We start from the raw sequence: 23,125 nt of genomic DNA on the forward strand, positions 1-23,125 counted from the left end.
GAAATAATGCTACTGTCTGCTCTTTGTACCTACAGTGTATCATTAAAAATGGGGAGAAAAAAGCCTTATGAAAATATTAAGAGAAAATATTAAGGATTTGTAATTTGATGTAAAAATGTACGTATGAAGAAGTAACATTTCACATTTTACTGATTGATAGATTATGAATAGAAAAAGCTCTTTTCTAATTATTATTTTTCCCACCTGATATTGCAATCACATTCTGCATATTTGTCTCTGGAGCTGAAAGCTAGAAAACTAAAGGAATGCCAGCAAGCCCAACCTCAGAGGTACAATTCCTTTTCACTATTAGGAAAGGGGTGCTCTTATTGTTTTATGAAACTATTGTTGTTAAACTTATTTTCAATGAAGTACAATAAAAAACATCAGTACATTCTGGATTTCTCCCTGAGTTAGAAGTGGAGAATTTTCCCTCTGTATCAGCTAATCCATAGCTTGGATTTTTTGCTCAGAGGATAGGCATGACTTTCGTGTGAAATCCTGATCTACGGTCATACTTTGGTTCTAAACATAACATGTCAGAGCTTTACTCTCTTTCTTTTTGTGCTGTGATTCTTGTATAGATTTTTGGGTGGTTTTAAAGACAAAAATATACGGTGACTTAAATGTCGATTCAGCCGGCAATGCACCTACAAGAATCCTCTTGTTCTTTGTTTTTTCAGATTAAACTTTAAACTGACAGATCTGCTCCAGTAATTTAAGTTTTAAAAGCTCAGATCTCGATGAACTCGAGGACTTGATATTATAACAGCTGTTAAAATGCTGTTTTGTTGTGGTGTGTTTGTTTTTTTCCCCCCCTGTGTTCTGTGTAGTTCTTCATTATAAAGGATTGACAAATACCCCATTTCTTACCGTAAGGATTTTTGTTTGTTCTGAAAATCATTAAGGTAATGATAAATACACAAAATTGTAAGTTACTGCTGACATGATGACTAGTCCTGCTCATGCCACTGTTATATGCCTGGTGTGCAATGCATTCCTTCATAGCCAGAGCCTGCCTCTCCCTCTACCATGATTTTCACCCTTCGGCATGAGCTGGGGCTGTGTTCTCAGCCTGGCCTTGCTCAGCTTTACAATTCTGAAGCGTGGCGGCTTGAAAAGTGATATGTAATACATCATGTTGTTTTGGGGTGTTGGTTTTTTGCTTTTGTTTTGCATAAAAAGAGACTTGGAGATTGCAGCAGTGATCTTTGGTTGATGTTAACTTTTATTTCTGAAAATAGGAAATAAAGGTTCAGGAGCAGTGTACCTTTTTTTAGGAGGATGCATCAGAGTATGGGGGGAGCTAGGGACCCGAAATGGGATGTGCAAACACTGATATGTTAGGTAGCATTTGAAAATAATGCATATTGCTTTTTCTTGTAAAACATCAGAGGCGAGTGGCAGTGTTGGTGACCTTACAATTGTAGTTGTTAGAACACTGACTTTAAAGGCGGAGATGAAGATTCAAATCCTCTTTTTTTTGGGCTGTGATTGCAGTAACATCTTCTGGAAGCACACAGTGTGCTTCTGTGAACTGGAAACCTTCAGCTTCTTCCTGTTGAAGTTGTGCCTCCTTGCAGAGAGAGATGTGTGTTCTCACACACGGTTTGTGTGAAGTTTGATTAACTTCATCAAACTTAATTTTAAAGACAATTATGAAAAAGGGTGGTAGAAGAGGGTATGAGTTATTTATATGGAGGGTTTTTAATTTAATTTTTTTTACTTTTCTGGCTTGAGGTTGTTACTGTATTTCGTCTCAAAGACCTGTGATTTGTATGTGGGGGGGCATAGTCTTCTGAGGGGTAAAACTGGAATCTCTTTGAACTTCTTTCCTCTCCAACCCATGTTCATTCTTGTACAGTTTTTTATATTTTACAGGAAGGGCAGTGCCTTTATTTCTTTCTTTCAAAGAAAATAGCATTCCCTACAGAGAGGAATTGTGCATTCCCTTTTCAGAGGAATTGAGAACAATTACTTGACCAAGCATTTAGAGGAAGTGAGTGGAGGAGGAATGCTCAATTTGTTTATCCTATATGTGACCGAGGCGTGAGCTTTCCATTCACTTGAGTCATGTGGAAGTTCTTGGTGCAAACACTTCTAAACTTCCAAATTTTATTGTGTTACTGTCAAGATGGGGAGAGTTGTTGCTTTCTTGAGGATTAGGGACCAGTGTGAACAAGGTTTTCCAGATGTACAGTTAAGACTTTTAGATGTAGGGATTATGAAACTGAAATGCTATTTCTAAGTGTCAGAATTCAGCATGGCCTTTGGTGCATTGAACTTGTTTAGGTACCCAGTCATTCATACCAGTTAAAATACTGAATTAGCGTGGTACAGCTAATCTTTTTAGGGAACCCAGAAGAAATTGTTCACTTTGAAGTTAAGCATTGTTGTGCTAAAAGACTGATCTGCGAAGTGTGTTGCTTATTAATTTGAACATCTTGGAGCTCTCAGATAATTAATATCATAAGCTTGTGTTTGCTGATTTGTTAAACTCTGCATTTTTATTTTGGGTCCTCATTTAGAGGGGAATGGCCTCAAGTTGCACCAGGGGAGGTTCAGGTTGGAAATGAGGAGACATTTCTTCTCGGAAAGAGCAGTCAGGCATTGGGACGGATTGCCCAGGGAGGTATTGGGGTCACCATCCCTGGGGGTGTTCAAGGAAAGGTTGGACGTGGTGCTTAGGGACATGGTTTAGTGGGTGACATTGGTGGTAGGGGGATGGTTGGACCAGATGATCTTGGAGGTCTTTTCCAACCCTAATGATTCTATGATTTTATCTAAAAAAACAAGGTACTGTTTTTAGATGTGTAAGTTATTCTTGTTAATAACGATGTCTTTTTCTGTTAAGTAACTTAGTTTTTTGTCTTTCTTCATAGCTTTCATCCAGTCGGATGGCATAATAGAAATGCTACGTTTTGATGAAGGAGACCTATTGCAGGTACGTACTCAGAGTAAATGATCTGAATTAGCAATGTTTCACCATCTCCTTTTTGATAGCTGTTTTTTGAAACTCAAGGGTAAGTGGATTTTTGAAGACAGATAAACTTGGAGCTTCAGCTAGTCCAAAAACTTTTTGGCCTTCCAGGTTTATTTTCAACAGTATGCACTGGTGTGTCCGGAGGCTCTTGTTCCCTGGCCTTTTCATGTCAGGAAACTGATGGAGCTTACCACAAGTTCTGTCTGGTCAGCTTGTTAGGTTTCCCTTCAATTTTTTATTCCCCCACTCACCCATCACCCCTGCTGGAAATCTGGCTACTTCTTTGTGTTTAAGGTTCATCTTGATATAGAGTCACGATTCAGTTGGATAGTCCAGCTAGAGGAACTGGGAAGTGTTACAGGATTCCTTAATGTAAATGTAGACCTTGGCACCAAGTCACCACCAGGTTTAAAGAAAGTTCACATCAATACAGAGAGGTGACTGCTGTTGCAAACCCTATCTTGTCTGGTTTGTCACATGCCAAAAGAAAGCTGACAAGAATGGCAGCACTACACTACCTGAAAAATACATAACTTTAAAAGAATATGTACTAAAACTTTGATATGGTGATAAATGTTGGGTTGAAAGACAGCAGCATGGCTTAATGCTTTTGAGTTACTGAGTTTTGAAGTTCTGTTGACTAGAATTTCATGAGTACACCCTGTGGATAGTATGTATGGTAAGAATATGTTTTGTTAAAATTCCTTGATGTTTTTAGCCGTGGTAGGTGAAAGGGAGGAGAGAAGATGAGGGGGGGAAAAAACCAGCAACAGTAATTGTTTAAACAATAAAATGTGTCAGTCAGATGACTGTAACTTCATTAGTTAATATTTGATTTAAAGCTCCTACCTCCTGTCTAGTCCAGAAGAGTCTACAAATGTGAAAGCTGTGTAGTTTTGGGTTCATGATGCGATTATTTCAGGTTAGTGAGGGCTCCCCCTACCCCCATCTACTTTCCTAAGTTGTGTTTTTTTCTCTTCTACTGCTTGGCCTTTAATGTGAGTCAAAAATAACTTACTGCAGGTTTTAAGATTATATTTTGCAAGGGTAAGATCCTTCAAAATGATCTAAACTGACAATTGAAAATGTTGCAGTCAAAAAAACAAAACATTCCCCCCCATACAAAAAGAAGCCACCCCAAAATCAGGTCCCTAATCAAACAGTAGTTTGTCATACACTAAACACATTCTCTACTAGATGCATACGTAGGCTTATTTTTGGACTTAGAGTAGAATGGTGGAAATTTTCCAAATAGTGGTTATGGTCTCAATTACTGCATTTTTGACTCAATATTTTTTTAACTTGCATGGAAATGCCACATATCAGTATAAATATATAGGAAAAAAATCACTAGGCTTAGCTGCTTTTCTGTTGCATACTCGATTAGAATATATTTTGCTTGACGAGAGTGGTTTAATAAAAATGACTGACAGTTGTTGGCCCAATTTTTGAGATGAAAAGGATGTAGTTAATTCAGCTGTCTACATTTTAGGGATTTTTTTCCACAGGACTCCTTATTTAACTAATTAAAATTAATCTTACAAATTTTGAAATTTATTTCTATTTATTTGTTAGCACATTTAATTGCTGTAGCTCTCAGGACTAGGATGGTGGTGCTGTGAACCACCTCAATAATTGATTTAAAAATGAGAAAGAAGAGTAAAATGGATTGTTAATCATTCTGACTCTATTGTGACAGTGAAAAGTTAGTTTAAATATGAGGGTGGAACAGTCAAACACTGTGTGTGTAAACTTTGCAGTGCTTTGGATTGCATTTGGCTGCCACTTTTCCTAATACATCACTGAATATTTAATTTAAAACACAGCAAGAGAGACAAAAATTTTAATAATTGGTTCATATGTTAGATATTATGATATTAATTACTTACGGCTTTTAGGCCAAAAATTCTTACATAATTAAAGCTGGTTTCTTTTAAACAGAATGATATAGCAAGTTTGCTGTAGCTTACAGTTTATTTCCTTTTCTGTCAATTTTAACATGGTGACCTCTTGTGACTACCTAGTGCAATTAAAAAATAAGACCAGAGCATATTCGTTGCTGTAAAAACAGATTTATATCTTGTGAACAGCAGTTCCTGAAGTTTTAATTCTGCTGCATGTCATTGAATGTTTCTTTTTTAGTCTTTCTGTAATTTCTCACAAATGTCTCTTGATTCTAGGTCATCCATCATTGCAGAGTAAATACAGTGATGTAGTAGTAACTTAATATTGTCTAGTTGTTATGTGACCTTCAGATTATTTTTTTTAATATCAAAAATAATTGTGCATAAAGCAATTAATATTCAATAAATGATAATTTCTAAGCCCTCTCCAATCTTGGTCTACTTTTCTATCCTCAGAGAATTTGGTATCTCTTCAGCGGAAGCAGGCCTTTTTCTTGTTTGAAGGAATTGCTTTCTAAATAAGGCAAATCAAGTGGTGGATCCAGCAGAATTTGTTAGGAATTCGTGCCACCTCTCTCCAGTTAAGAGTATACCTTCTCGATACTGTTTCTGTACTTACTTGAACTAGGTACTATTGGCGAACATTCGCTGCATGTTATGAAACCACTGCACACAATCACATTTTAGGACTTCTCTTGTCAAAAACAAGCAAAATGTATTGGGGAAAATTGTGCTTGACCAGGCTGACTTAAAGTTATTTATTGAAAAGGCATTAATCTTTACATATTTAAGTAAATAACTTGAATTTAGTAAAAATGAAGTGGCAGTGGAAATTTCATTAGTTAATGCTAATGGGTAACTAGCAAAGTGAAGACCACCTTTGAGTGTGGGCTACCAGTACATGGATTAGAGTTCTCCATTTAGAATCATGTAGGTAGGAAAAGACCTTCAAGGTCGGTAAGTCCAACCATCTACCGAGTCCCACCACTAAACTACGTCCCTTAGCACCACATCTACATGTCTCTTAAATACCTTCAGGGATGGGAACTCCACCACTTTGCTGGGCAGCCCATTCCAATGTTTGACCACCTTCTCCGTGAAGAAATTCTTCCTGATATCCAATCTAAACCTGCCCTGGCACAACTTGAGACCATTTCCTTGGGTTCTATCACTTGTCACCTGAGAAGAGAGACCAGTGCTCTTCTCACTGCAACTTCCTTTCAGGTAGCTGTAGAGACCAATCAGGTCTCCCCTCAGCTTCCTCTTCTCCAGCCCCAGTTCCCTCAGCTGCTCCTGATAAGTCTTGTTTTCTTGTCCCTTCACCAGCTTCTCTGTTTTTCCCCGCCTACACTTGAGCAACTCAGTGGCCTTCTTGTAGTGAGGGGCCCCAGACTGCACACAATATTCAGGTTGAACACAATATTCCACCAAGTAGCCTTAACAGAGCAATAGCGAGAACTTTATTCTCTAACATACATGCTTAGAGTAAAGGTTTATATCTGAATAAATTTGTTACTTCTGCCTATGGATATAAGTTATATGTAATGGGAGAACTTCCTTCAGCCATCTTTGGTTCATGTAATTCGGTCCCCTTAAGAACCCAACAACTTTTTGAACTCTTGAAATAATTTATTTAGATCCTGAGCATTGCATAAGAATTGTATTAATGCAAATTGTCTGCTGCTCAATACAAGATTCTCCTTAATTTATACGTGGAGGTTTCTTCAGTTGCAGGCAATTTGCAGAAGTCTGTTTAATTGGTTGGCACTTTACAGCCATAGATTTCATTGAAATGGACCTCAGGAGATGACCTGGTACTTTATTTGGGTAGTGTTGTGAGTAGATGGACTGCCCTTGGTGCAGATGCTTCTCTCCCCTGTTGTTAAAACCTCAAGTGAAGTAATTTTCACCGGCTTCCCGAAGTACCTATGTTTCATACCTAAGTTGTTTTTGCTTTTCTTTTATCTCTAATACATATTTGAGTTGATTTTTTTCCTGCCCTCTTCATAATGACCATTTTGTGCTAAAAATAGCTATAGCTTATTTATACAGAATTTTAAAAACACTGGGTAACTTTCTTTAGTGCTCAAACAGAAATCCAGTACTTAAGGCATGGCACTTAATCAGGGCATTAATGATTTGAGGCTTTGCGAAAGGACAGAGTAGTTGCTTCCCTGCATAATAACACTTGTTTTAATAATTTCAAATGAGATGTAAATTTTCAGCAGCATCTTGTGTGCTCATGTAGTTTGCATTTTGCTGTGAGTTCCAGACACATTCTTTCTTTAGAACTACTGCTTAGTCAGTTATTCCTAGTTTTACATTTGAGCTCTCCTTCAGCAGAATTTCACCTTGTCAGTCTCAGGCGGCCCCCTTCAGTGTCTCATCCAAACCTGACAGATGCTTCCAGCCCCTCTGAGTCTGATGACATCTGCAAATATTAGGAGTGCTGACATAATTTGTTAAAAGTAACAATTGTAGGTTTTGTGTTAAGGTAACACACTGTCTTTTTGAGGAATGTATTGTGAAAAGTAAACTGTAGTGCAAAATTTGTTTCAGAACAAAGTTTTCATTTGCTCTTAGTTCATAAAAGGCTGTTTCCCAGGTCAATCTATTTATCATGAGATCTCTTATCATAGGTATCTCATATTTCCAGCACAATAGTGAGTGATCTTCCATTGAGGATAAGTGTTTGGAAAGTAATTCTTGTGATATTCCTACAAGGAAAAAGGAAAATGGTAGAACTCTCCTTTTCAGTCAAATTGTCTAATATGAAATACTTCATTCATTATACTTACACTTAAGATTATCATGGTGAGGGTATGAAATGTCCCCCCCCCCTTTTTTTTTTTTTACAGGTTGACTCCTAGAAATTTTTTTTACTGGTATTGTGGAATAGCTGAAATAGCAATAGAGAATGGTGTGATATATATTGTTAATACGTATTTGCTAAACTCGTTAAGTTGATAAACTGCTAATGATGAACTGTTAGTCACAAAAGCTGATAGTCAGAAACACAACTGTCCTTAAAATCAAACAGATAGAACCTTAACGTGACTAGCAGTAGCTTTGCCATGAGGAAGCTGAATACTAAGGGGCTCAGTTACATGCATGGAAATCAGCATTGCTATCGCTTGCTGGAGGAATTTCAATATTTTCTGCAGAATCTGTACTTCATTTGTTATGGCATGGTAAATTTAGAATTATCACCTCAACAGAAGTGGCAACCGTTTGATTCTGGTGTATTGGTGACTGGATTCAGGTGTAAAGTGGAAGTATGTTTTTTATTACCTCAGATTTTCACATTCCATGTTGACTTAAAACATGGTTTTGGCATGATCTGCATTAATATTCATATAGCCCAACTGCTAAGATAGGGGCTGCATAAGTGGACAAAAAAAGCATGTGGAAAATTTGCTGGACTCTTGACCTCTGAGTATACTCCACAGTACAAAGTTCTGCTGGCAGTCAGTTGTGTGATGTTCCTTAGAGCTTGATACTGACGACAATGCAACCTAACGTCATCTTCATCAACCTGGATGATGGGGGAGAGAACACCATGAGTAAGTTTGTGGATGCTGCAAAATTGTGCAAAGTAGTTGATACACTGGAAGAAGGCAGGGCTGCCATTCAGAGGGGCTTGCACCTGGAACTGAGTAACACCATGCAACGCAACTGGATGGGTCCTGGTAGACAACAAGCTGAACAGAAGTCAGCCGTGTGCCCTTGTTGCAAAGAAGGCCAACTGCCTGCTGGTCTGTATGAACAAAAATGAAGCCAGCAGATAAGGGATGTGATTTCCCTTGCACTGCCCCACAAGGGCAGCGTACAGTTGACAGAGCCAGACTTCGCACAGTGGAAGGATGATCAGCATTGGACACAGGTTGCACCATGGGAGATTCCAAACTAATGTGAGGGGAAAAAAGGCTTTTAGACCTGAGGCTGATCACACGCTGGACTAGGTTACTCAAAGAAATTGTAGAAATTCTGTCTGTGGATATTTACAACCCAGTGGCAAAAAGCTGTGAGTGACCTGTACTAACTTTACCTCTTCTGAGCTGGGGTTTGGACTAGCTGGCCTCTGGAGCTCCCTTCCAATGCATGTGATATTACAAAAGAATAGCCATCATCTCAGCTCTTCACTGTTGCTTATGAGTGGCTGATGTCCATCTGCTCCTTTTAAAAAAAAAAAAAAAAAAAGGCAGTTTCTTCTTGTGCAGGAAGAATTGCCATCCCCGGGCTTTAGTTTAAAAATCATTAATTGCTGCCCAGGAGCCAGTGACTGCTGCAAAGCCACTGTCAATAAGCATGTGTTGCATCAGCTAAAGTCAACTGATGCTTTTTGTTTCTTTCTCTGAGTTTGGGTCATGAGAGTGCATGGCAGGAATGACTCAATCTCAGTCCACTTTCAGCTACTTCCCAGATTACAGCAGTCTTTTTTTTTTTACATTACCTTAAGCAAGATACTCATCAATAATTTTAATTATCCTACTACTTACCATAGAGCTGATGAATGCAGCAATGAAGACTTAAGTTGCCATCTGTGTATCAGTTTTGTAGTTGTCTCAGCATGTAGTTGCAAGCAGCATGTAGCTCTGCTATGAGTAGGAACCTGCCATACTATAAAATAAAAATATTTTGAATTTTTACAGAAAAAGGAACCTGGAAGGATGTAGGAATACAGAAAGGTTTTGTAGTTGAGAATTTCACATTAAAGGAATACATTTGGTGTCCAGAAACCTCAGGTCTTGACCAAGAGCTTTTTTCCACTTGTTCCCTACCCCCCTTCACCCTTTTTTAACCTTGTTCAAGACATTAGGGCTTTAATTCATTTGTCTAAACATAGGTAACCGGTGCTATTTGAGATGCCCCAGACTATCCAGGACGTCTACACGGACGTGGCAGATAATGGCACAGGGCATAGGAGAAACCCGGCACCCTTCTGGACTGTCAGCCTGTGACCAGGCACGTTGCCATAGGACGTTGATCGCGAGCAGCAGCGGAGGCCTATGTTTAGATAACTGAATGTAGTGTTAGGTAATGTGACCTCTTACCAAGAACTGAAGAATAGCAGTTATAGCAAACAGGTGAGATATTAAAATTGGGTGTTGGTTGGGTTTTGTTGTTTGTTTTTCTTTTTCTGGCTAAAGTTAACCCCCTTGTTTAGAGGCAGCATTCAGTCTGTAAGGTCCATTTTTGTGGATTCTTTGTGTATGCCATAGAGTTGTTGTCCAGGATCACCCCACAGCTCTTACTGAGTTTGGAAGGCATGCTTTGAGGTACAGATTCTGTGAGTGAAATCTTTTTTTGAGGGTGTAAGCCCCTGGATGCAAACTGATGTATTGAAACCAGTGCTCAATGCCTCCAAATTTTCTAATCCATTTTCAAGACTTGAATGCAGACTTTCTTGGGGTGGGAGGATTTCAAAGCCCACAGTACTGATCTTTCCCTCTCCCACTTCATTATCCTACTCGGTTGTATATTTTCTACTGCTTTTCTCATGCTGACCTTAATTTTTTGTTGTTAGGCAGTCAGCTGGATCTGAAAACTATTCCAATTGTCCCCTGTAACTTAGGTTACTATATCTGTTGAAATACTAATAGTGTTCACATGCAACCTTCTTCTGGATCTGTACTAAGCTTAGCATTGCAAGGTACTGTTTTGTTATTTGTAGTACTTCTGTACAGATAAGATGTAATAAATTTTTCCTATAAATTACTTTCTTGTACTGCTGTATTACAGGTATATCCTCTGCAGTAGGAAAGAATAAGCTATATTTATTTAAAAGCTTAATTTATAGTTCTTTTTACCTGATAAACCAGCAGTACTCAACAAAACGTTCACTTTAAAACAGTGTATCAGATCAATCCATTATATAGTTCTTGGTATTTGTTTGACAGTTTTTGGAAAGGGGGTATAGTCACACAGGAAACATAGCATGCCAGACTGCAACACAATAAATCCATGATTTCGCTTGAATATCAAATAGTAATTTAAAACATGTAACACAGCACATTTGTATGTTTTTGTTTACTGCAAGACTATAAAGATTGACATGTAATAAAAATGAGTGATAATTATAGAAACTGCCACATGAGATTTATTTTTGGTTTAGTTCCATGATGCTGTGGTTAAGCTGATGAGCTGCTGAAGTTGGTATGCTGTATCTTTGCTCTTGATTGACCTGGATTTCAAGCCCCCAAAAAGTCATTGAAATCAATTTGTCATTTTGTTGTATTTAACTGGCATTTTTAAGCAAAAAAAAGAAAAAAGCTTTCCTTCATAAGCATGAGTCTTCAGTATATTTTTACTTCGTGCTTAGAATTTGAAGATGTTTAAAATGTTTCAAACTTACAATGTCCTGCCAAAGTGATTTGTCACTTTAAACTTGATGTACAGACTAATATTTTCATTGCAGATCAGTAGTTACAGAATATAGGAGGGAAAACTTGTGTGTAAAATCAGCCAGAGAATTTAACTCCAAAACGTTAACTACAGCTCTAGCTGTGCAGTAGTTCAGCTATTGTTAATGATGTATATTTCCATTTGTTCCTCTATGTTCTTGGGTTAAATTTAGTTTCCACTGCCTTCTGTCTAAAAGTTGACCTGAGTGGGGTCTTAGACTAAGACTAGTATTAGGGAATATTGACCACCGGTCACAATGCTTAAGAGTAGATAACAGACAACTTCCTCTCCCAAATAGTCAAAAATATGCTCTCTTGCTAGAGCCAAAGCTAGTTGTCAAGGATGGGACAGTGTTGGTAGCAACTGTTTTGATTGCCCTGTCATAGGATCTGAACCTGTTGGCTCCATCATCTGACTGTTAGGTAAGTGCTAATAGTTTAATGATGTGCTTTCGTTATGATTCTAAAGAAAATTGATTATTGGAAGGAAGTTGTTACTTAATTAGGATGAATAATGCACTTTCAAGGACACTGGTAAGGAACTGGTCCTTGTTGTGAATCAAGCATTATTTTTGTGAAGTAAATTATTATTAGTAGTAATTTCGTAAGTGTCTCCAAAAAAGCAAAATTAAATATAGCTTCTTTAATTGTAGGTCTTCTCATACTTGCACATTTTGGTACTTTTTTAAAGGATTTTTTTTTCTTAGCGAAGAGGAGGACAGAAAGTATAATTTCTAACTGAAATAGAAGTCAGTGACCCAGCCAAGGGACTTCAGTTCTGAAATGCAATATGAAAAAAAATCCCATTCCCCTTGAACAGATATCCTTTTACTAGAGGTATGAACTGTGTCAGGTGAGTCAGGGTGTGCACTGTAGGCGTTATCAAACCTGTAACCTTTTTTTCCTTCTCCCAGAAGATTAATATTTTTGGGCTTAGACATAAATTGCATTTTCGAGAAGGACAGAAATCCTGAATTTGATCTTTGTATCCTATGGCAAGACAGAATTTCTTAAAAGTTGGTATTTTCCTTGGAAGAGTAACTGATGTCATCTACCTGGACTTGTGCACAGCATTTTACACTGTTCCATGTGACATCCTTGTCTCTAAATTGGAGAGACATGGATTTGATGGATGGACCACTCAATAAGTAGGGAATTGGGTTGATGGTCGCATTTAAAGAGTTGTGGTCAATGGCTCAATGTCCAGGTGGAGATGAGTAACGAGTTGTGTTCCGCAGGAGTTGGTATTAGGACTGGCACTATTTAACATATTTGTCAGTGACATGGACAGTGGGATTGAGTGCACCCTCAGTAAGTTTGCTAATGACAGAAAGCTGTGTTGTGCATTCAACATGCTGGAGGGAAGAGATGCTATCAAGAGAGATCTTGACGAGCTTGAGAGGTAGGCCTGCGTGAACCTCCTGAAGTTCAACAGGGCCAAGTGCAAGGTCTTGCATCTGGGCTGGGGCAATTGCAAGCACAAATGCAGGCTGAGTGGGGAACGGATTGAGAGTAGCTCTGAGGAGAAGGACCTAGGGTGTTGATTGATGAGAAGCTCAACACCGGTCAGCAGTGTGCACTTGCAGCCCAGAAAGCCCACTGTACCCTGGACTACATCAAAAGAAGTATGGCCAGCAGGGTGAGGGAAGTGATTCTCTACCCTCTGCTCTTGTGAGACCCCACCTGGAGTGCTGCGTTCAGCTCTGGGCCCCCCAGCACAAGAAGGACACAGATGTATTGGAGTGAGTCCAGAGGAGAGCCACGAGGATGATCAGGTGGCTGGAGCACCTTTCCTATGAAGACAAGCTGAGAGAGTTAGGGTTGTTAAGCCTGGAGAAGAGAGACATTATAACAGCTTTCCAGTATTTAAATGTGGCCTACAGGAAAGAAGGAGAAGGCCTCAGAGTGTAGTGGTAGGACAAGGATAATGGCTTTAAACTAGAAGAGGGTAGGTTTAGATTAGATATTAGGGAGAAATTCTTTACTGTGAGGGTGGTGAGGCCCTGGAACAGGTTGCCCAGAGAAGCTGTGGATGCCCCATCTCTGGAAGTGTTGAGGGCCAGGCTGGATGGGGCTTTGAGCAACCTGGTCTGGTGGGAGGTGTCCCTGGGGGGAAGGGGGTTTGGAATTAGATCTTTAAGGTCTCTTTCAATCCAAACCATTCTGTGATTTTAATGTTTCAAAGAGGACGTTCCATACATAGCCTTCTTAACTAGCTGGGATTTCTTAGGCAAGGATAAACTAGTTGGAATTTCTTAGAAAACCTTACCTCCTTCTTTTCAGGTAATTAGCTGTAATGTCCAGTAGAGAGGTAGTAAAGTTGTATGAATAAGAGAGGCTAGAAGATGGTTAGCTGGGAAGGAGGTTCAAGTTTCCTAATCACATCTTTGGTTTTTTAGCTTGTTATATTACATCAGTATGCTTGGCTGTTACTTGTTTTATGTGTTTTTCTTTGTATTATTTTTATTATGTCTATGTAAGTTTTTCTTTTGCTCCCTACATTATCTTTTTTTCTTTTCTTTCTCTCAATTTTAATGTTTTTAGTTACTGCTTATCTCATAGTTTGTAGCAGTTCCTGCCACTGGAACTGCCTGTAGTTCTCGTCTGGGGCCAAGTTGTCTTTGGATAGAAGCTGGTGGCTTAATTTTTTCAAGTAATTAAGTGCAAAAAAGCCAGTTTGCATTTTCTGCTCCAGATCAGAACTTTCTCTTTTGTCTTTCAAAATCTGATCTAATAACTTGTAACAGTTGTTTTTTTCCCCCCTGCTGGAAGTATAATACTGTCAGTCTCTTCAATTATTTTTTTTTCTGTTACAGACTGAGACAACTATAGGCCTCAGTTCATATCAACAGAAAAGGTAAGCATGATTGTTTGACAGTTTAATACAGACATCCTATTGAGAGATTGTTAATATTTTTTGCAAGAATAGTGAAGTCTTTGTGTAAACAAAAATCAAGTACAAATCTTGTAACCTTTCAATTATTTGTATTGTACAGAGAAATTCTTAAATGTAAAACATTTTCTAATATTTCTGTTTTAAAGTATTTGTGTATAGAGAAAATGCCTTTGCTTAGACATTTCATTTTATGTCCTTTGAATGTATGAGGAAGGACACACCACTTATGCATTTAAAATGATTCACTTAATTTATTCATACTTGATAAGAATTTTCTTGCTAATAAGAGTCTCCACTATTACACTGAAAATACCCACTGTATCTGTGTGAGTAATAGTATTTTTAATATTGAGAAGACTAGGACAATTAAATCACTTAGCATGTGAAATAAGAAAAGAAGAATCAATAAATTGAATTCTTTAATTCAGTTTATAATATATGCCACAGAGTGATTCTATGTAATAAAGAGGGGCAATAAACTGAGACTGCTACTGTAGAGACTACTAGTGTCGTTTTACTGAAGTTTTATTGAGAAAGGATTGGGTTTGTCTGCATGTTTCAAAAGTTCTGGGGGTCCTTTTGAGGAACAATTTTGATGTTACTTCCAATACTTATTTTTCTTGCAAAGAACTTTGCATGTGTAGTATTAGAGAAGCAAAAGGGGCTTCTTCCCCCCCATCCCTAATTTTTTTCTGAAGACTCCTTAAACACTCCATTGCATTTAATGGTATGCATTGAACGGAAATAATGAAGCATTTTTCTTATATAATAGCATTCAACAAGATGGGATGTACAACATAGCTATTTAAAGAAATACAGCTAGACTTTTTCACAGGCTGTTTCCATTTCTTTCCAAAGAAATCTAGGGGAAGGACTAAACTATATAATTTCAGAAGAGTTAATGAAAAGTTCTTATTTTGCTATGTATGTAGTTCTAGGTTGCCTAAATGTGGGCTTAAGGGCATCTCTTCGCATGAAGTTTTGAAAAATCTTGGGGGTGGGGATGGGGAAGGAAGGGGGGAACATGACTTTTTTCAATTTATACCTAAAAAGCCTTCATTCTATTTCCATCACTTGCTGCAAGACTCTGCTGCCTCCTGATTAGACATTGACATAAATCCTGTGATGTAAATCTTCTGTTTTGCATGAAAATATTTTAAGTTTTGGGTTACCTTGTATTAGGTTTCTAAGTGAACTTGGAAAGCAGGGTAATAGGGGGAAAGAGCGAACATGAAGAATTTATGAGGATGTGGCAAGTCTTCAGATGAAATTAAAATATAAATTCACTTTATCTTTATTGTGATAATGTGAAAGAGAAGAGTTAATATTATGTATTGAAATAAGGCAGCTCCTGCATATTTTAATCTGAAGCTTGAGGCAATTTCTGTGTTATGGTAATGTAAATTTTGTCAAACTTGTATTATCCAAACTTCTCATTTACTTTTTAATTAAAGAAGTTTGGCTTAGTCAAAAAAAGTCTGTATAAAACTTGAAAATTCTTGTTGCTGCACCTTCCCTACATCTTTCCTATTTCCCCTTCCCCAACAATGGAGGCTTCTCTCTGCCCTTCAGGACTTCTCTGTTCATTTCTCATCTGTGAAGTCTCTCAGCTTAATGTTTTCACTTCATGCTACAGCATAAATTTTCCACATATTGCAGCACGTATAGCTGTAGCATGTCAGTCAGATTGCAAGGATGAAAACATGAATCAAGGAATAATGATGGAACTTCTAAGACCTGTGTTTAATGTATTTCATCTTATGTAGAGTCAGTCTTTATGGAGTTTAAGTGGAATAATATCTTGTTTAAATCATTGTGTCTCCATGGCAAAAAGAAGTTGCCTTTACTGGGACTTGGGGATTATGTGCAACTTTTTTGTCTTCCAAGAAACAGCAGAACTTTGTGGTCATAGAATCAATGAATGGTTTGGATTGGAAGATACCTTAAAGATCATCCAGTTCCAGACCCCTTGCCGTGGGTAGGGACACCTTCCACCAGACCAGGTTGCTCAAAGCCCCATCCAGCCTGGCCTTGAACACCTCCAGGGATGGGGCATCCACGGCTTCTCTGGGCAGCCTGTGCCAGTGTCTCACCACCCTGACAGTAAAGAATTTCTTTATAATATCTAATCTAAACCTACCCTCTTTTAGATTAAAGCCATTACCCCATGTCCTATCGCTACATGCCCTGATAAGAGTCCCTCCCAAGCTTTCCTGTAGGTCCCCTTTAGGTATTGGAAGGTTGCCATAAGGTCTCCCTGGGGCCTTCTCTTCTCCAGGCTGAACAACCCTAACTCCCTTAGCCTGTCTTCGCAGGAGAGGTGCTCCAGCCCTCTGATCCTTGTGGCCCTGCTCTGGACTCATGCTAATATTTGTGTCCTCCTTGCTCTGGGGGCCCCAGAGCCAAACGTAGGGCCCAGGTGGGGTATCATGAGAGCAGAGCAGAGGAGGGAGATTACATCCTTTGCCCTGCTGGCCACTCTTCTTTTTATTTGCACCCCAGGATATGGTTGGCTTTCTGGGCTGCAAGCGCACACTGCTGACTCGTGTTGAGCTTCTCATCAACCAACATCCCCAGGTCCCTTCTCATTAGACCTGTTCTCAGTGGTCTTTGAGAAAGAGGCTTAGGCCACAGATTAGATCTTCCAGTTTTCTTTTTTTTTCATTTCTCGTCCAAGAAGATAGCTTTCTATGCTTGAAGTTTTGGTGTTTTAGAGTGTGTTCTGATAAAAACAGTGGCTTTGCAGATTTGAAAAATCTCCTAATTTTCATATTGTAAAAGAAATATACAAACAGCCCATTCCACTTAGATCACTGGCCTATTTGTCGTTCAGTCACAGTGTGATAAAGACCAGCATTGCAAACTTTTCAATGCCATATTGCAAAGTGAATATGCAATTCCCAACACCTCCCCCCCCCCCCCCCCCCCCCCCCCCCCCGGTTACTGCTTTTGCATGCATTTTTCTTTATAGGTATTTTCTTTCTAGGTGATTTTTTTAAATGGCATTGCTGAAATCTCCTGAGTGTCTCCTCCGCATGCTTAACTTCTATAGATGACTTATCCTTCACGGTCCTTATTAGTGATTATAATCTTTCTTGGTACAGCTTGTAGATCTTCCCCACCTAGGCAGTTTATTCATTTCTTTGATCTGCTTTTTAACACTAATTGGAAGGAGGGAAATGAACTAGCCATTTAATTTGTTTTGTTCTTGCCTGTGATCAGGCTACAGTGCATCTATTCAAGCTTCTCTCCATCGTTTCCCCACCCTTTCCCCAGACAACCCCTCAGGAAGAAAGCTTTGGATTTTGACTTTTGATATTATGAGTACATTTTCCTAATAAAGGGTTAATGTTGGCATAACTGAACCAGCCACTAGCTGGGTGTAGTTTATGAGAAGCCTTTCTTGCTAGTGTTTTTATTCATCTGTGCTTATAGCTGTGGCTACTGCCAAATATCTAAAGGGTCAAATGTTTTGTGGGAGCTAACATTCTCCCTGAGGCTGCTTTTAATACCCATATTTCTAAAATCATTTCAACTATAAAAATTTGAATACATCTTTGGATATTTGCAGCTCAGCCTTATTTTTTTAATATTTACAAATTCTGGGTGTGGTTGGGGAAATGTGATTGGTTACTTACTATTTTACCTAAAAGCAGAACATTTTTGGCTGACTCTTTCAAGGGCATTCTGGCATAAAAAGTACCCATTATCAGAAATTTGACTGTTTGTTACTTTAAAAATTCACATAGCTATTTTTGGAGATGTCTTCATTTTATTTTGTGGTAGTAGAAATAACAAAGTAGTGGCTTTCTAAGAGCCTAAATGTTGCTAAAGTCATGAAATGTCATTGTCATTTGATGGTTTAATGATGTTGTCTTTATTTCTTTTTATTGCTGATTTATGGCACAGGAAAGGAAATAAAACCCTTTAAACAAATGTTAAAGTAACGTGGGAAAAATACATGTAGAGTAATGTTAGATTTGAATTTTCCGCAGTAGCAATTAAAGATGGTACAGATAAGATTCCACAGAGCACCGACCTCCTCCAGAAATCCCAGAACAGCTAGAAAGGTAAAGTGAGAATACAGAAAAACAGTTACTGCCCAGCTTTGCAGAACTCTATAAATATTATATTTAACAAGCACTTTGTCCAAATGCAGAATGTGTGGGGGTGATTAAAATTGAATACATAGCATGCTATGGTAAGCAGCAAAACATTTTAATAAAATTTTGCAGAATGTCCTTAGATAGTAGAATATTGTATCTCGGCACTGGTGGATATCCGTTTCACCTACAGTCTTCCCAGGCATCGATATTTTAACCATCTTTATAACTGCATCTGTGATCAAACTTATTGGGAGTTTGTTACCTTTTTTCAATCACATCTTGTAGTATGCTGCTTCTGCTTATGTTCTACTACAAAAGTAGTTATTTTAGTAGTTGAGGTAAATGCTTTCTCTCTTTGGTGACAGAATGGATGGTACAGTGAGGGAAATGATTGTTTCCAGGACTGATTGGAGTTCACTCTCAAGTCTTACTTTTAAAGTCAAAATTCTCACAGAAGGGTAAAAGTGTAGGGACCATCTTAAATCACTATGAGGAACTAGACTTTCCTGAAACTTCATAGACTCATGTGACTTCTGGCTAATTCTTGTCTGCTGGAGCTTGTTGGCATATGTCAGTAGTTCTCTCTCATTCAGTTGCATCTTTTTTTCATGTTCTTTTGACTTTGAAGATTAGACAACTCGGAGGGGTAGGGAAAGAAAAATGTTTAAATTCTGGTATAAGTCTGGGATGCAAACAATAGCTCTACATGCATGCATAATAATTAACTTAAATGTCATTATGCTGTAAAGTTGCCCTACCCATGGGTGTATCCAGTCTTCAGTGAGCAAGCGCCCAGCAGAGCAGACATTATCATCATTTTGTAGGTCTGCTGCAAGTTGACTCGTGTTGGGCCTTTCAGTAGACAAAGTTTGGGAATTCCTATATTGTTTGTTCCCATTTGAACCTTATTACAGTTACTTTTATTATAATTGGCATTTGTTATGATGTAGCTGCCATTACCAAAATTTAGCCATTTAAAAATTCTGTGTTGTCTAAATGGTTATTCAGGATAACATAGCTATGAATTCTAAGAAAATGATACTTAAACCTTTCAGGTATGTGAGGAGTTGCGTATGTCCTGATTGTTGCAATTAGGTTAAGTGACTCTTGACTATTTTCAATGCATTCAAAATAAAGATCTTTGCGATCAGTTTTGTAAATATTATAAATATTTCTGATAACTTTTTAAAAGTTAATTCCTTTTACCAAGAAATATGTTCTTCATTAAAACAACCAAACACAGCAACAGAGGTGCTGCATGGCTGACTATTCAGAGGTTTAATATTGGGAGAAATTGTAGAGTATTATTGAAAGAACTGCTTTAACAATCATTCTAGAAGAAAAGTAGTTCCATTTAGTGTTAGGACTATGTTGGTAATAGAGATGCATGGCCTTTTTAACCTTTTCAGTTAAAAAGTGCACTCAAAATGTTTTCTTAAATTTTACAATAAACTTTGAAAAGTGAGTTGATCACTTTGAAGACTTGTTCTAAACTCATTTTATCCTTTCAAAATATTAATGCTAATATAATTTTCCAACTTAATTGTCTTTTTAACTTTTGTTTTGCTGAGCACGTGTTCCTGTGAGGTTTGGCTTTAGACTGAAAAGGTATACCCAAGTGCTCTCTGAATACTCCAAGTCATAGCAACACTTGGCAGTAGCAAGAATTGTTATTTTCTGTAAACTTGAATTCAGTTCTTCCTGTCACTGTGTCTTGCACCTTCACTTTTACTGTTTTGAGATGTGTGTGACTAAAGCTGTTTTATACCTACTCTTATCCCAATAGTGTTTTAGTTTTACCATGTGAATAAGGCTATTTTTAATGGCTAAGCTCTAAGCAGCATTGAAAATGGTTCAACGTCCAAACCTGGAGAGCTGTATAACAATCAACATAAGTAGACCTCCCTATTACACATGTATTATACTTGAAGCGGGAAGATTCTGTTATAGAATACTGGAGTGAATCATTGAGAATTCCTGAATTTGTTATAAAATATGCTGTTGCTGTAGTTGCCCAAATCTAGGCTATTAGAGAATACAGGGAAAATTTCATACCCATTTTTGAAGTTTTACTCCTCTAAGTAACTTCTTTGCTGAAATGGTTCTGGATTATGGACGGACATCTGAATTTGACTGATAATTAGTTTTCCTGGAAGCATGCTGGATGGACTTAGATTGATCAAGTTTAAGACCTCAGCTGTCATAAGCCCAACCACAAGGCATCTTCTACCTCTCTGCTTTTCTCTCTGTGGAGGCAGAATTGGGTGGTTCTGTTGCCCTGGCGGCCTTTGTGGAGCAGCTCTGTTTACTCAGGATGCTTGGTTGCAATTCAGTCTTCAGGAGTTTGTCATTGCTGATGCCAAGTCAGAAAACAAGTATGTGAAGAAAAGCGTTATTCTACTATCAGAAAAAGAAGCATCTAAAGAAAAAGCAAAGCCATTGATCTTGAGCCATTTAGCAGCCATTGATCTCGAGCCATTCTTTAGCCTTTCTTGTTTATTTTACGTTGTCTCCCTGTTGTATGTTCATAGTGTGAATATGAATTTTACCCAGCCCAAGACAGAGTGTTACTGAATTACAGAGATACAGAAGTGTGGTTGCAGTTGCTTCATTGTGAAAGAGAAGATGTTTCTGTCAATTAAACTGCCATTGTATTCTTTGTTGTAACTTAAGTTGTGGCTTATTGATTGTGCTCTCCGTCTACGACTGTTCTGGTAAAATAAGCAGTACCAGAGAATATTTCCAGATAATTTACGGTCTTTACTGCTGGATTGTTTGAGTGGTATTTAAGTTTTAGCCTTCATCTACTAGCACTCTCCAAAACAGTTACCAGCAGGAGGTTAGTACAGGCAAAGCCAAGGAATGTTTCTAGAGCAAAATAGTTGTACTTCGGAGATGAAGAGATTTTAACAGTAGAGACATGGGCTGATTTCTCCCATATGGCCTCAGTACCAGCAAATTGGTTCAGGATGGTTTATGTGCTAGTGTGATTGTAAGTAGAGAAACTTACGATGTGCATGTGAATGTCTTCGTTATATATTCTGAGGAGGATGTTTGGATATAGCTATGACAGATGATATAAACCTATCTAGTTTACTGTTATACTTAGTTTTCCTCTATATAGTGATGACTGATGTTTCTATTATATTGATTTCCAAAAATTGTACTCTTGGGTAGTCTTTCTTGTAGGCACGACATATTCATGTAATATTGGTAAAATTATGATATTCTTACTGGGCAAGTTTGTCAGTCTGTTTCTTCATTTGAATTAGTTATGCTGTTATTAGTATTCATAAATCTTCTGCTAAGACAGGGCAATTCAAGATGAAAGGGAGCAAAAATGTATCATCTACAGTAACTCTTAGAGCATTTTCATTTTTCTTGCAGTGTATCCCTATATCGGGGAAATTGCCGACCTCTCCGGTTCGAGCCACCGATGCTAGATTTCCATGAACAGTAAGTTCACACATCTTTTGATTAATTTGTTTAGGCAAATAGAATAAATCTGAAGAGCATTTAAAACTGAAGGAAAAGATTGTGTATATGGATTGCATTGTTACCTCATCTGTACATGTAGTTGACCTGCATGTTCCAGAGAGCCGGTGTATGTGGTCTTAAACATCGTGTAGCTGCACATCAGTCTTTGTGTAGAAATCACTTCCAGGGAGTACCCAGGGCTGGAATATGTCCTTGTACAACTGCTCTGAAGAATGGAAACAGTGTTCAATTTAGACTTCTAACATACTGAGGCAATGCTACCTTTCTGCCTATAAATATCCTACCTCAGAGAGCTGGTACTCCAGTGTGTCCGTTTTACAGCTGTTTTGGTGGCAGGTGCAACTTGAAAGGTGCACAATATTCTTTTCATCCTCACAGCTTGTTCTAGTGCTCTTGTGAGTGCTTACACACTCAGCTCTACTCTTGAGTGTTTGACCAACTTGTAAGCTGTGAAATGGTCCAGTACAAAAAGAAACGTTGTCAGAAATTTTGTCAATAGATCTGCAGTTATTAAAACGGTAATGCAGAGTTGTGAACACGCAGCTCTGAGGCTCCTCCGTGACTGGGCCTGTGTTCCACCTCACACCTAGTTGCTGTTTTGATTCTCAGTGGATGAACTGAGTGGTTTACAGCAAACATGACTTCTCTAAAAGATAGAAGACACGAAGGAGGAAGGCTGTTTTTGTTTTAAGAGTTTTTTTTAAGAGTTACCCATTTGTAATCAGTTCTCATGAGAACTGCTATGGAGTTTTTTCTTACCAGTGACTGGTTACTGTGTTATAGGTAGCTACCATTGTTTTCTTGTTAACAGCTGAAATTAGTTCCGGCCTTGGTGTGCAGAGGTGCAGCAGTTTCTGTGCTTGACTGGTATTTTGGCACAATGTAAAGTGAAGTGATGACATTTCCTGTGTTTTGTTAACAGTTCAACAAGGTAGAAAGAAAACAGCCCAGGCATGCCCTAGTGCAGTATTGCTTGTGACATAAATTTCCACCATCTCCAGCCAGCACTGCCTCTGGATGACAGGCTGTTTTATTTTCAAATAAATCACAAATTATTAATAAAAACTATATTACCCCTTGTTTGTAGGAAATACCAATGTGTGGTTGGTGCAGTGACTACAGATATATGCAAGGAGGCTCCTGTGTATTGATACAGTGCGTGTTTATGAATTTCTGAAGAAGGAAAAGCTGTAATTGTAATATTGTTTGCAGACAGTGGTTTTCCAGAAATGGCCTTTATCAAAAAAAAAAAAAAAACACACCTTAATGTCACTAAATAGCAAAGCTATATGGAAACGCCTCTTTTTATAGAGGTTATGTATGCTCAGTCTGAC

General features: G+C 38.2%; 1 protein-coding gene across 1 annotated transcript in view; it reads left to right on the top strand.

Annotated features, from left to right (window-relative positions):
• TMEM131 (transmembrane protein 131) overlaps positions 1 to 23,125 on the top strand; it is a 96,976-nt gene that overhangs the window by 17,035 nt on the left and 56,816 nt on the right. Inside the window, exons 2-4 of the mRNA XM_035558061.2 lie at positions 2,883 to 2,944; positions 14,108 to 14,148; positions 21,681 to 21,749. Of these exons, the coding sequence (XP_035413954.1) occupies positions 2,883 to 2,944; positions 14,108 to 14,148; positions 21,681 to 21,749 (172 nt within the window). The remainder of the gene's footprint in view (positions 1 to 2,882; positions 2,945 to 14,107; positions 14,149 to 21,680; positions 21,750 to 23,125) is intronic.

The sequence above is a fragment of the Cygnus atratus genome, chromosome 1 (genome assembly GCF_013377495.2).
Source record: "Cygnus atratus isolate AKBS03 ecotype Queensland, Australia chromosome 1, CAtr_DNAZoo_HiC_assembly, whole genome shotgun sequence".
Lineage (NCBI taxonomy): Eukaryota > Metazoa > Chordata > Aves > Anseriformes > Anatidae > Cygnus > Cygnus atratus.